Genomic DNA, 14,852 nt, shown 5'->3' with positions numbered 1-14,852 from the left:
CTGTGCTGTATACTGCTACGTGGGCTGTGTTATCTGCTATGCGGGTTGTGCTATATACTATAGGGGGTATATTATATTCTATGGGGGAGGCTGTGTTATTCTATACTATGGGGGGCTGCATTATATTCTATGGGGGCTACATTATATATTATGGGGAGGTGGGCTGTATTATATTCTATGGGGTGGCTGCATTATACTCTGGGGTGGCTGCATTATTCTGTAGGGTGGTGGCTGAATTATACTATATGTGGGCTGCATTATACTGTATTGAGGATTATGGGGAATACGTTATACTATATGAAGAACTATGGGGTGCATTATACTATGGGAAGCGAATTGTACTACATGGATGACTATGGCGGTGCATTATACTATATGGAGCACTATGAGGAGTGTATTATGCTATATGGAGGACTATGAGGAGTGTATTATGCTATATGGAGGACTGAGCAGTGTATTTTAATATATGGAGGACTATAGGGAGTGTATTATACTATATGGAGGACTGTGGTGCACATTATAATATATGGAGGCCTATGAGGTGTATTTTACTAAACAAGTAAAATGCTGCATATTTAGATTGTTTTTGCTGGAACAAAAATCATTGTTCTCAGCAGCGCATCGCCAGCGTAAACTATAGATGTGCTGCTGATAACATGATACTGTATGGTGATCTGTTAGTGATCGTTCTGTCCCATTATTATTCCTCAGCTTGTGGAAAGAGGCCGGGAAACAAGTGTTGAACAACTTCAGTCTTGTTGATCAAACTCATTTAGCGGCCTGAACTCAGCGCTTGTAAATACAACCGAAATGCTTTTGTGTGATGTGCAATATGTTAGCATGGTAGCATTTGGGGCCCCATTTTAAACTTTGCCTAGGCGTAGGGCTCCACTTTGCCTAAATCTGGCCCTGCCTACAAGTGTACAAAGATATTATACAGTCTCCATGTGACAAGTGGGCCTGTGTAACTTCAAATGCCAGGGCTGCATTTTAGTCCCAGTCCGGCCCTGAGAAAGGGGAATACCTTGCTTCGATCGACATCAAAGACGCATATCTTCACATTCCAGTCTTCGAAAGTCATCAAAGATTTCTTTACTTTCAATTCACTGCTCTGCCCATCGGGCTTTCCACTGCCCCCAGAGTGTTCACAAAAGTCATGGCGGCCCTCAGTTCCATGTCTGGCGAGTCCCCTTTTTGGGGATGATCTTGGACACTTCCCTAGGGTTGGTAATTCTTCCTATGGAAAAGATTTCCTCTTTGATCCAGGGAGCCCAATTGGTATCTCTGGGCTGCTCTCACTCCCTCCCTTGGGAAAATGGTGGCATCCATCGAGGTGGTACCGTTTGCCCAATTTCACTTCCGTCCCCTGCAACAGGCTTTGATCTCAGCCTAGGACAAGAATCCAGCCTCTGTAGTTCGTCACTTTCGCCTGGCACCCAGAATTAGGCGATATCTCTCAGGTGGTGGACTGCAACGTCGTCTTTGGATCAGGGAAGGTTTTTTCTCCCTGTCCATTAGGTGGTAGTGACCACCAACACCAGCCTCCTCGGATGGGGTGCGATTTTTCGTCACCACACGGCTCAGACGTTGGTCTACTCAGGAAGCCAACGTTCCTATCAATATCCTCGAGATCCGAGTGATAAGGCTAGCTCTAGATCAATTCTATCACCTCTTGGCTGGACGTCCCGTCCGGGTCCAATCAGACAACGCCACGGCGGTGGTGTACATCAATCGCCAGGGAGGCACGCTCAGCAGAAGAGCAATGATCGAAGTTTTGCACATTCTACAATGGGCCGAGACAAATCAATCGCTCATCTCCACAGTTCATATTCCGGGTGTAGAGAATTGGGCGGCGGACTTTCTCAGCCGCCAGGGCATAGCTTCAGGACAGTAGTCTCTTCACCCGGAAGTCTTTCATGGGATTTGCCAGCTTTGGGGCACTCCAGATGTGGACATCCCGGCTGAACGTCAAGGTATTTGTAGCCCAATCCCGTGATTCATTAGCCTTCGGCTCGGATGCTCTAGTCCTTCCATGGAGCCATTTTCGCCTCCCTTACATCTTTCCGCCACTTCCGCTGATCCAAAGGGTCATCCGGAAAATCAAAGCGGAAGCCATTCTGGTGATCCTTGTCGCTCCAGACTGGCCACGCCGAGCTTGGTATGCGGAGCTGGTGCATCTAGTCGTAGACATTCCTTGATGGTTACCGGATCGTCCGGACCTACTCTCCCAGGGACCCATTTGCCACCAGAACTCGGGAGTGCTGAGTTTAACGGCTTGGCCATTGAATACTGGATCCTAGCCCAGGCCGGAATCTTGCGTGAAGTGGCATGTACCATGATCAACGCTATGAAGCCGGTTTCCATGCGTATTTACCATCGCATATGGAAAACGTTTTTCTCATGGTGCAAAGGTAAGGGTCGTTCCCCGTTGTTATTTATTATAGCGCCATTTATTCCATGGTGCTTTACATATGAGGGGTATACATAATAAAAACAAGTACAATAATCTTAAACAATACAAGTCACAACTGGTACACGAGGAGAGAGGGCCCTGCCCGCGAGGGCTCACAATCTACAAGGCTTGGTGTTTTAATCCCCTCCATTCTGGAGTTTCTCCAAGCGGGTTTGGATTCAGGCCTAGCACTGGCCTCTCTCAAGGGTCAAATCTCAGCTCTATCTGTCCTTTTTCAACGACGGATAGCTTTCAAGCCATAGGTTAAGACCTTCATGCAGGGAGTTTCGCATCTTGTCCCTCCATACAAGATGCCTTTAGAACCTTGGGACCTTAACTTGGTCCTCAGTGCTTTACAAGAGACCCCCGTCGAGCCAATACAGGATGTTTCTCTCTCCTTTCATGGAAGGTTGCCTTTCTTGTGGCAATAACATCCATCAGACGGGTCTCGGAACTGGCAGCTTTGTTGTGCAAACCTCTATTTTTGATTTTCCACCAGGAAAAGGTGGTGCTCAGGACGTCCCCCGTCCTTGCCTACATAGTTCTGCCCTCATTATGTTTGGCCCCAGTCCATCGTATTGAGAAAGCTCTTCACACTTTGAACTTGGTGAGGGCTCTCAGAAAATACATTTCCAGAACAGCGTTTTGCAAAGTTGATGCCCTTTTTGTGCTTCCGGATGGACACAGAGTTTGCCTGCCTCTAAGGCCATGATAGCCAGATGGCTTCGTTCAGCGATTCAAGAAGCTTATCGTGTCAAAGGTCAGTCTAGTCCCGCGGATATTAAGGTATACTCCACTCTTTCAGTGGGGGCCTCCTGGGCCTTTTGGAACCCGGCATTGGCACAGCAAGTGTGTATGGCTGCGACTTGGTCCAGTCTTCACATGTTCACTGAACATTACAACATTCATGCTCAAGCCTCTTCCAATGTGGCCCTCGGCATACAGATTCTTTAATCGACAGTTTCGCATCTATAGGCTTCATTTAATCTCTTAATCCTTTAAGCATTGGGTGCACGAGGTTTCACCTGTTGTGATGTTTTCCCACCCAGGGACTGCTTTAGGACGTCCCATGTTCCTGTGTCCTCCAATGAGGCGAAGGAGAAACCGGGATTTTTGTGTACTCACTGTAAAATCCTTTTCTCTGAGCCAATCATTGGGGGACACAGCACCCGCCCTGTTAGCCCGTTGGCTTGTAGTCATTGTTGTTTTTGACATATTGCAATTCTGTTTGTGAGCTCCTACTGCTTTGGCACCGAACTGGTTAATGAGAGAGCCAGCAGAGGGTGTATACTACGGAGGAGTTCACTTTTTGGCGTATTTGCTCCTTTGTCCTCTAGTGGCAGCAGCATAACACCCATGGTCTTGTGTCCCCCAATGACTGGCTCGGAGAAAAGTATTTTACAGTGAGTACACAAAAATCGCTGTTTTTAGGCATTTAAAATCCAAGAAGCATATCCTCATAATTTCAATTTGTCAGCCAACTAACCCTTAAGGAAATGTTTCTTTTTAAGAATTTGTATTAATTCTCTGTCTTTTCAGCTTCTTCATCTCATAGAGTGGTGTATAAGGAGCAGCATAAGAGCTGGTGCACGCTTGGATTTATTCGTAGCATTGCCCTCATGCCACAGATGTGTAGTACCTTGAGCATGTCACAGTGGATCGCGCTACTAATGAAAATTGTCGAAGGTCCAGAGTCTTTTACTGCAGCTTCATTACAGCGTCAGGTATCTTGTTACCTTCCCCCCCAAGACCCTGGTATCTAAAGTATTGAACAGCTGGGATCTAATTCCTCTCTGGTCCCTGGTGTTATAGTAGTGTTGGCAGTACAGCACAGCAGGCACACACTGATGGCACTGGCTCAGCTCTTAGGACCATTTGTACAAGCCTCTGTCACAAATGTATGCATTGGACAATCCATGTGAAAAAATTCTAAGACTGTTATTCAGAAAAGTGCTTCTATGTAATATTTTTGCGGAGCTACTCTACTTTATGCTTTAGGTGTTTCCTTACTTGAAGTTAATAAGCACAACTGTAACAGTCACATTCAAGGCTCCAAAGCAATTGTTATCCATAAGTAGTATAGCACCAAAAATATGCATAGATAGTGAAGGTTGGCTATATAAGGGCAAAATACAAAATGAGTAAATACAAAAATTGCTTTATTAATATGTAATATTACAAATAATATATAAAAATGGTTAAAAGCAGAAGAAACACAAAAGGAGGAAACAAAGGTAATTACATCCAAATATTCTCTACATGGTAGAACACCAGCAGTCCTATAGGTATGGCAGGATCACATTGCCAATTATTAACAACGTATCTCAAGGATGCCGATTTATAACGGAAAATGAAATGGAGAATAATAACAAAGGGATCACCATTCCATTTATTGGCATACTTGTTATCTGCTACCAATTGGCAATTCGATTCCTCCATACCTTGTAGCTCATGCTTGGATGGAATTCACATTGTCTCCTTCTCCTGTGCTGCCTCTTCTGCTTGTAACCGTTTTATATACTAATTTTTTGTAATAGAAGGCATTTCATAAAGACATTTTTTGTATTTACTACTTTGAAAGCTTATACAAAATGGTATATAGCCAAAGTTCCATTGTGTAGGACATACTTAGTTTTTTGTTTTTTACAAAGGGCTGCAGTATGTACCCCAAAATTGTGCAGCTTTTAAGTCATCTGGCCTCAATTCATTTTCTGCAGTTCAGAAACTCCTCATGTAAAGAGCCCTAAAATGGCTACATTAAATTAAAAATCTGTATTTCTTTCTGCTAACTTGTGTTCCTTCTGCCTCCCACACTATTGACTTTAGTTGGGGGCATAGAAAGCCATCGATGTGACTACTGTACACTTGTGTAGTCTTAGGCTTCCTGCTGTACAGCTCCCTGAGAGGCAAACCTCTTACATGAAATTAAGATTTGGACATGGCAGCCAGCTAAAACCATCGAGCCACATTCACTCTGAGTATTTGGTCAGTATTTTACCTCAGTATTTGTAAGCCAGAATCAGGAGTGGGTGATAAATGCAGAAGTCGTAACTAGGGTTGATCGATCACCCTAAAAATCGGATCGGTCCGATCACAATTGAAAATCGGCGATCGGGAATTCCGATTTCCGATCCTCATTGAAGTCAATGGGGATAAAAAATTGGAATTCCTAAAACACCTATTTTACATTGTGGTGTTTTCTAAATGACTAAAAATGCCAAAATAACATGTAAAATTGGTAATCTGAGGCAGCGGAGCCAGAGAAATCAAATAATAATGGGCACAAGTACTGTTTTTAGTATGAAAAGCGGTTATAATGGGGCACATTTGATCTACGGGTCAAAATAACAACGTAATGCTTGGCAAACTCTTTGGAATTTACTTTTTCTTCATTCATTTAATTTTATTCTTCAACGGTGGGCACGGCATTGTAGATAGCATTATCACACCTGTGGATCTCCCAGGCCGAGGTGCCTGCTTCGCTCTTTTTTTCCGCTAAGATCAAGGGCAAAAACGGTTCTTAACCCCTTTCTGACATGGGACGTACTATCCCGTCGAGGTGGGGTGGGCCCCCATGACCATGGACGGGATAGTACGTCCAGCGCGATCGGCGGCGCTCACGGGGGGAGCGCCGCCGATCGCGGCCGGGTGTCAGCTGTTTATCGCAGCTGACATCCGGCACTATGTGCCAGGAGCAGTCACGGACCGCCCTCGGCACATTAACCTCTGGCACACCGCGATCAAAGATGATCGCGATGTGCCGGCGGTATAGGGAAGCTTCCCGCAGGGAGGGGGCTCCCTGCGGGCTTCCCTGAGCCCCCCGCAGCAACGCGATGTGATCGCGTTGCTGCGAGGGTCTCACCTCCCTCCCTGCTTCCTCCAGCCCCGGATCCAAGATGGCCGCGGATCCGGGTCCTGCAGGGAGGGAGGTGGCTTCACAGAGCCTGCTCAGAGCAGGCACTGTGAAGGCTGCAGTGCTGCATGTCAGATCAGTGATCTGACAGAGTGCTGTGCAAACTGTCAGATCACTGATCTGTGATGTCCCCCCCTGGGACAATGTAAAAAAGTAAAAAAAAAAATTTCAAAATGTGTAAAAAAAAAAAAAAAATAAATAAAAAAAAATATTCCTAAATAATGAAAAAAAAAAAAAATATTATTCCCCTAAATACATTTCTTTATCTAAATTAAAAAGAACAAAACAATAAAAGTACACATATTTAGTATCGCCGCGTCCGTAACGACCCGACCTATAAAACTGTCCCACTAGTTAACCCCTTCAGTAAACACCGTAAGAAAAAAAAAAAAAAAAAAAACGAGGCAAAAAACAACGCTTTATTATCATACCGCCAAACAAAAAGTGGAATAACACGCGATCAAAAAGACAGATATAAATAACCATGATACCGCTGAAAGCGTCATCTTGTCCCGCAAAAAACGAGCCACCATACAGCATCATCAGCAAAAAAAAAAAAAAACTTGTAGTCCTGAGAATAAAGCGATGCAAAAATAATTATTTTTTCTATAAAATAGTTTTTATCGTATAAAAGCGCGAAAAAATGACATAAATGAGGTGTCTCTGTAATCGTACTGACCCGAAGAATAAAACTGCTTTATCAATTTTACCAAACGCGGAACGGTATAAACGCCTCCCCCAAAAGAAATTCATGAATAGCTGGTTTTTGGTCATTCTGCCTCGCAAAAATCTGGAATAAAAAGCGATCAAAAAATGTAACGTGCCCGAAAATGTTACCAATAAAAACGTCAACTCGTCCCGCAAAAAACAAGACCTCACATGACTCTGTGAACCAAAATATGAAAAAATTATAGCTCTCAAAATGTGGTAATGCAAAAAATATTTTTTGCAATAAAAAGCGTCTTTCAGTGTGTGACGGCTGCCAATCATAAAAATCCGCTAAATAACCCGCTATAAAAGTACATCAAACCCCCCTTCATCACCCCCTTAGTTAGGGAAAAATTAAAAAAATGTATTTATTTCCATTTTTCCATTAGGGCTAGGGTTAGGGTTTGGGCTAGGGTTAGGGTTTGGGCTAGGGTTAGGGCTAGGGTTAGGGTTAGGGCTAGGGTTAAGGCTACAGTTAGGGTTGGGGCTAAAGTTACGGTTAGGGTTTAGATTACATTTACAGTTGGGAATAGGGTTGGGATTAGGGTTAGGTGTGTGTCAGGGTTAGAGGTGTGGTTAGGGTTACTGTTGGGCTTAGGGTTAGGGGTGTGTTTGGATTAGGGTTTCAGTTATAATTGGGGGGTTTCCACTGTTTAGACACATCAGGGGCTCTCCAAACGCGACATGGCGTCCGATCTCAATTCCAGCCAATTCTGCGTTGAAAAAGTAAAACAGTGCTTCTTCCCTTCCGAGCTCTCCCGTGTGCCCAAACAGGGGTTTACCCCAACATATGGGGTATTAGCGTACTCAGGACAAATTGGACAACAACTTTTGGGGTCCAATTTCTCCTGTTACCCTTGGGAAAATACAAAACTGGGGGCTAAAAAATAATTTTTGTGGAAAAAAAAAAGGATTTTTTTATTTTCACGGCTCTGCGTTATAAACTGTAGTGAAACACTTGGGGGTTCAAAGTTCTCACAACACATCTAGATTAGTTCCCTGGGGGGTCTAGTTTCCAATATGGGGTCACTTGTGGGGGATTTCTACTGTTTAGGTACATTAGGGGTTCTGCAAACGCAATGTGACGCCTGCAGACCATTCCATCTAAGTCTGCATTCCAAATGGCACTCCTTCCCTTCCGAGCCCTCCCATGCGCCCAAACGGTGGTTCCCCCCAACATATGGGGTATCAGCGTACTCAGGACAAATTGGACAACAACTTTTGGGGTCAAATTTCTCCTCTTACCCTCGGGAAAATACAAAACTGGGGGCTAAAAAATAATTTTGGGGGGGGGGAAAGATTTTTTTTTTCAATTTTCACGGCTCTGCGTTACAAACTGTAGTGAAACACTTGGGGGTTCAAAGCTCTCACAACACATCTAGATGAGTTCCTTAGGGGGTCTAGTTTCCAATATGGGGTCACTTGTGGGGGGTTTCTACTGTTTCGGTACATTAAGGGCTCTGCAAATGCAATGTGACACCTGTAGACCATTCCATCTAAGCCTGCATTCCAAATGGAGCTCCTTCCCTTCGGAGCCCTCCCATGCGCCCAAACAGTGGTTCCCCCCCACATATGGGGTATCAGCGCACTCAGAACAAATTGGACAACAAATTTTGGGGTCCAATTTCTCCTGTTACCCTTGGGAAAATACAAAACTGGGGGCTAAAAAATAATTTTTGTGGGAAAAAATTTTTGTTTTATTTTTACGGCTCTCCATTACAAACTTCTGTGAAGCCCTTGGTGGGTCAAAGTGCTCACCACACATGTAGATAAGTTCCTTAGGGGGTCTACTTTCCAAAATGGTGTCACTTTTGGTGGGTTTCTACTGTTTAGGTACATTAGGGGCTCTGCAAACGCAATGTGACACCTGCAGACCATTCCATCTAAGTCTGCATTCAAATGGCACTCCTTCCCTTCCGAACCCTCCCATGCGCCCAAACAGTGGTTCCCCCCACATATGGTGTATCATCGCACTCAGGACAAATTGGGCAACAAATTTTGGGGTCCGCTTTCTCCTGTTACCCTCGGGAAAATACAAAACTGGGGGCTAAAAAAATAATTTTTGTGGGAAACATTTTTTGTTTTATTTGTACGGCTCTTCATTATAAACTTCTGTGAAGCACTTGGTGGGTCAAAGTGCTCACCACACCTCTAGATAAGTTCCTTAGTGGGTCTACTTTCCAAAATGGTGTCACTTGTGGGGGGTTTCAATGTTTAGGCACATCAGTGGCTCTCCAAACGCAACATGGCGTCCCATCTCAATTCCTGTCAATTTTGCATTGAAAAGTCAAACAGCGCTCCTTCCCTTCCGAGCTCTCCCATCCGCCCAAACAGTGGTTTACCCCCACATATGGGGTATCAGCGTACTCAGGACAAATTGTACAACAACTTTTGGGGTCCAATTTCTTCTCTTACCCTTGGGAAAATAAAAAATTGGGGGCCGAAAGTTAATTTTTGGGAAAAAATATGATTTTTTATTTTTACGGTTCTACATTATAAATTTCTGTGAAGCACTTGGTGGGTCAAAGTGCTCACCACACATCTAGATAAGTTCCTTAAGGGGTCTACTTTCCAAAATGGTGTCACTTGTGGGGGGTTTCAATGTTTAGGCACATCAGTGGCTCTCCAAACGCAACATGGCGTCCCATCTCAATTCCTGTCAATTTTGCATTGAAAAGTCAAATGGCGCTCCTTCGCTTCCGAGCTCTACCATGCGCCCAAACAGTGGTTTACCCCCACATGTGGGGTACTGTCGTGCTCCGGACAAATTGTACAACAATGTTTGGGGTCTATTTTCTCCTGTCTCTTGGTAAAATTAAACAAATTGGAGCTGAATTAAATTTTTTGTGAAAAAAAGTTAAATGTTCATTTTTATTTAAACATTCAAAAAATTCCTGTGAAGCACCAGAAGGGTTAATAAACTTCTTGAATATGGTTTTGAGCACCTTGAGGGGTGCAGTTTTTAGAATGGTGTCACACTTGGGTATTTTCTATCATATAGACCCCTCAAAATGACTTCAAATGTGATGTGGTCCCTAAAAAAAAAATGGTGTTGTAGAAATGAGAAATTGCTGGTCAACTTTTAACCCTTATAACTCCCTAACAAAAAAAAATTTTGGTTCCAAAATTGTGCTGATCTAAAGTAGACATGTGGGAAATGTTACTTATTAAGTATTTTGTGTGACATATCTCTGTGATTTAATTGCATAAAAATTCAAAGTTGGAAAATTGCGAAATTTTCATAATTTTCGCCAAATTTCCGTTTTTTTCACAAATAAACGCAGGTACTTTCAAAGCATTTTTACCATTGTCATGAAGTACAATATGTCACGAGAAAACAATGTCAGAATCACTGGGATCCGTTGAAGCGTTCCAGAGTTATAACCTCACAAAGGGACAGTGGTCAGAATTGTAAAAATTGGCCCGGTCATTAACGTGCAAACCACCCTTGGGGGTAAAGGGGTTAAATGATTGTCTGTCGCTTCATCTGCAATCTACGCCTGAGATGTAGGGAGGCCATACACTGGAACCAGCGGGGAAAACCACAAAATTCATTATAGATACTGATGACGCGAAATCACACCAACATCTTTCTGACCCACGTCGCACACAACGCCCAGTCGCCAGAGTCAATAAAAATGTTGAAGAGATCTAAAGCTGCGCACCACAATCCAAAATAGTGCGCTGCAGCAAGAGTCCTGCCTACATTTTTGTCTGCACATCATTCCGCGGCAGCAGCATTGATGCCATGTTTGCTGTTCCTTGCCCTGTGTACAATAAATGGTACCGAGTTCTACCCACTATTAATTTCAATTTTTTTTTTTGTTACCTTTAATCCTTTTTTAAATAGCTCATTCTGATAGCTTTTTTAAGAAAATGTGTTTATTGTTAAAAAAAAAAAAAAAATTAATTTTGCTTGCCCTATTCCTCTGTTGTGTTGGAGTAGGTTTAAATATAAGAACTTTGCATGGTTTAGCGACATTTGAAAAATACACCTTCCGGGAGGCCTGTCTCAAGGGACTCTCACCGGGAGGGGTCTGCGTTCAGCTTGCCCCGCAGCAGCAGGGAGTCTCCAGGGGTACCACGAGGTCTGCTTAGACTTATTTTTTTCTTCTGCATTTTATCATTCTGCTTATTCTTTTTTTCCTGGTCTTATGGAATCGGGTTCTTCTGGTTCTGGTGCTTTGGGTACTGGTGCTTCTGGTTCTTCCACTTCCTAAACCTTTGCTTCATCTTCTTCTTCCTCTGGTTCTTTTTCTTCTGGGCCTTCTTCCTCTTGTACCGGTTCTTCTTCCGCTTCTTCTTCCGCTTCTTCTTCCGCTTCTTCTTCCTCTGGTTCTTCTTCTTCTGATTCCGGTTCTTCTTCTTCCTCTGGTTCTTCTTCCTCTTGTTCCGGTTCTTCTTCTTACGGTTGTTCTTCTTCCTCTGGTTCCGGATTTTCTTCTTCCTCTGGTTCTTCTTCTTCCGATTGTTCTTCGTCGGTTCTTCTTTTGGTACTTGTATTTATAATTGTAATTTGTGAAGCATGTAGTTCAGGTGCACGGAGGAACAGCAAGAAGTACCAGTGTCCGAAAGCACATTCGTGGACCAGCTGATAATGGAACCCGGATGCACAGTAGACGGAACCTGTGGCAAAGACATTATTGAGAACCAGCTGGTGGTGCTCGGAATCTGTTATTAAGCAGAAGGTATAAGTGCCATTTGCACTATCGAGAACCATCTGGCGGTTCTGGAGCTCGTATTGGACTGCAGGGTAACATGTCCCGGTAGCAAGGATCCAGGGGTCTGACCACCCAGTAATCATCAGTGTTGAGAATGCGAGCGATACGGCGGTCGTTTCGATGGCACTGCAGCATGAAATCACTCGTGTTGCAGACTGCCGACTGGCCATGCTCCACTGTCCCCTGCTTGAGGTGTGCTCTGGCTCCTCTGCATCCCCCATCCTCGCTGTAAATGATCACTACCAGTGTGTGGTGTACCATCCTCCTCTGGCCATACTACTTCCTCTCCAATAATTCCTCCGCCTCTTCATCAAAAAGTGTCCTCTGTCTGGACCTTTGTGAGTTGCCGTGTTGCCTGGCTAACAACCCACCCGTAGAGCTGTGGGTAGACTGTCCCGATACAGAAGGCATTGTCCGCATTTGTTCCTCCTCCTCGTCCAAAACTGCATCCCTGATCCCTAGCATAGTTTTTTCAAGGAGGCATATGAGGGGTACAGTGATGCTGACTATGGCATCATCCGCGCTCGACAAAAGTGGAATCCTAAAAGGGCCACAATACACAGCAGATGTCCTTCATGTAAGCCCACTCGGCACATGTGAAGTGTTGCCTGCGAGCTGTGCGACTCGTTTGCGCAAGATGCAGCTGGAATTCCATTACTGCCTGCTGCTGCTCACACAACCTCTCCAGCATATGCAACGTGGAATTCCACCTAGTGCGGACGTCACATATATCAGGCGGTGTTCAGGCAGGTTAAATCTTCGCTGCAGAGCTGCAATGCGCGCATTGTGTACGCTTGAACGGCGCAAGTGAGCGCAGAAGATCTTCAAGATCCGGCTAGCTTTTAAGAAAACTCTGCACGACCAAATTTAACACATGTGCCAGGCATGGGATGTGAGTCTCACACCACACACCACCATACCTGGCTGGAGGTTGAGCGGCTCAAACCACTGGTCGCTCTGCTGCTTGATGGCATTCCACATCTGCTCTGCAGTGTGGCTTGTATCCCCCTAATTAATTTCAACATGGCCTGTTGACGTTTGGCCACGGCAGTGCTCAACTTGATCATGTCAGTGGATGGTTCACCAATCCTTGTGAATGTAGATGGCGCCAACTGCTGTGCGGAGGAATCTGAGGAAGTGGAGTAGGAGGAAGAGGCAATGCGAACGGACGAAAGTCCTGCAATCGTTGGCGTTGGCAGGACCTGCGCAGTGCCAATATCCACTTCTGTACCCGGCTCCACCACATTTACCCAATGGGCAGTGAGGGAAATGTAGCGTCCCTGATTGTGCTTACTGGTCCATGCATCGGTGGTCAGGTGGACCTTGCTGCTGATGGCGTTAAGTAGCGCACGCTTAATTTTTTTCTCCACGTGCTGTTGCTTGGCAGGGATGGCTTTTTGACTAAAATAGTGGCGGCTAGAAACACAGTATTGTGGGACTGCCAATGCCATGAGGTTGCAAAAGGCATCCGTGTCCACCAGCCTGAATGATGGCATTTCAAGGGCCAGCAGTTTTGAAATGCTAGCATTGAGGGCCTGTACTCGTGGGTGGCTTGCCGGGAATTTCCTTTTTCAAGCCCATAACTGTGGGACGGATGGCTGCAGGCTAGACTGGGACTGTGGGGATAACCGGGATTGTGAGGTTGGTGGCGGTGTGACAGTGACGATGGCTGTCTGTACACTATTGCAGGAGGATGTTCCCTCTCTCTCCTGGGAGGAAGTAGCTGCAACGTTAGCGGAAGAGTTGGCACATGGAGCTGCAGGTTGGGCAAGATTTTTTATGTGACTTGTCCACTCCGCAACGTGCTTGTTCCTCAAATGCCTCAACATATTGGTGGTATTGAGGTTGGGGACGTTTTTCCCTCGCTTCAGAGTTAGATGACACAGATTGCATCTGACTGTTGTAATGTCATCGGCAACTTGGTAAAAAAAGGCCCATTCACCACATCTCATTGGAGCACCCCATGCACTACTTTTTGCGTGGGTCCTGCTCCTTCCGGGTGCCGAAGTGGAGGCTACAGGCAACCAACTCTCGCCCCTCACTCTACTCCCTTTTTTGGCCCTCTGCTGCTGTACTGTTGTGGGAATCTCCTCCTCTGAGCTGCTACCACCACTTTGCTGTCCCTCACACCATGATGGGTCAAGGACCTCATCTGTTGGACCCTCTTCCAACACCTCAGACGATTGCTCCTCCCGGGTCGTATGTATACTGCATGACGCACCAGCTAATGCCACCTGAGTTTCATCATCATCTGGTGCGTACTGTGGTCGGCTGACTGTGTGCACAGGGCTGCCCGCCTCTTCTTCTTCTGCGAGAAATAAAAGTTGGGCATCACTGCTTAAAAGCTCTTCCTGTTGTTGAATACTGCCTGACTTGCCCCCTGATCCACAGCCAACAGATTCTTCAGACAGAAGTAAAGATGGCTCCTGTACTGGTCCCTCTAACTGCCTGGGTAATTTGGCAGGTGCTGGTGAAGAAGCAGAGCGGTGCTCTACACTGACATGAGCGGACTCTGTGCTCTGTATCTGGGAGGATGAGGATGTGGAACAAATTGAAGTCGATGCCGCAGCTGCCATCCATCCAACAACGGTTTCAATTTGTTCCTCCCCCAGTAATGGGATACCACGACCTCCAACAAAGCTGCACATGAAGGACTGTTCTCGGGAATAGCTAGTGGCTGAGTCACTTGTGCCCGCAGCAGGCAAAGATTCTCCACGTCCTCTCCCTGCAACACCTCCGCGACCGCAGCCGCGTCCACGTCCCGTACTCCCTGCCTTCCTCATCTCTCTAGACTTAGATGGGCGGAAGGGCAGAAGAGTTCTCCTGTTTAGTGTGCCTAAACCTGTAAAGCTGCAGACAGGTGTAAGAAACACTAATTGGATCTAGTTTGGCGTAAACTTTAATAGAAACTGGTGTGGCCTAAACGAATATGAACTGGTGTTGTGGGAACTGTATTTATCAAAATCTGAAAGTATCACAGAGTTTTTGTAGCAGTTGCACCGTGGGGGCGTAATCTACGGTGCAAAAGTGGAATCTTCAAATATTCTGCGAATAGTAG

At 45.3% G+C, this 14,852-nt stretch overlaps 1 protein-coding gene across 3 annotated transcripts in view; it reads left to right on the top strand.

Annotated features, from left to right (window-relative positions):
* Positions 1–14,852, top strand: part of HERC2 (HECT and RLD domain containing E3 ubiquitin protein ligase 2) — a 296,865-nt gene that overhangs the window by 138,242 nt on the left and 143,771 nt on the right. For all 3 annotated transcript variants that reach the window (XM_069757837.1, XM_069757836.1, XM_069757835.1), the window contains exon 39: positions 3,992–4,176. In XM_069757837.1, the coding sequence (XP_069613938.1) occupies positions 3,992–4,176 (185 nt within the window). The remainder of the gene's footprint in view (positions 1–3,991; positions 4,177–14,852) is intronic.

Source organism: Ranitomeya imitator, chromosome 3 (genome assembly GCF_032444005.1).
Source record: "Ranitomeya imitator isolate aRanImi1 chromosome 3, aRanImi1.pri, whole genome shotgun sequence".
In the NCBI taxonomy this organism is placed as follows: domain Eukaryota; kingdom Metazoa; phylum Chordata; class Amphibia; order Anura; family Dendrobatidae; genus Ranitomeya; species Ranitomeya imitator.
The sequence above is the reverse complement of the archived record's forward strand: the minus strand, read 5'-3'. Positions and strand labels throughout refer to the sequence as shown.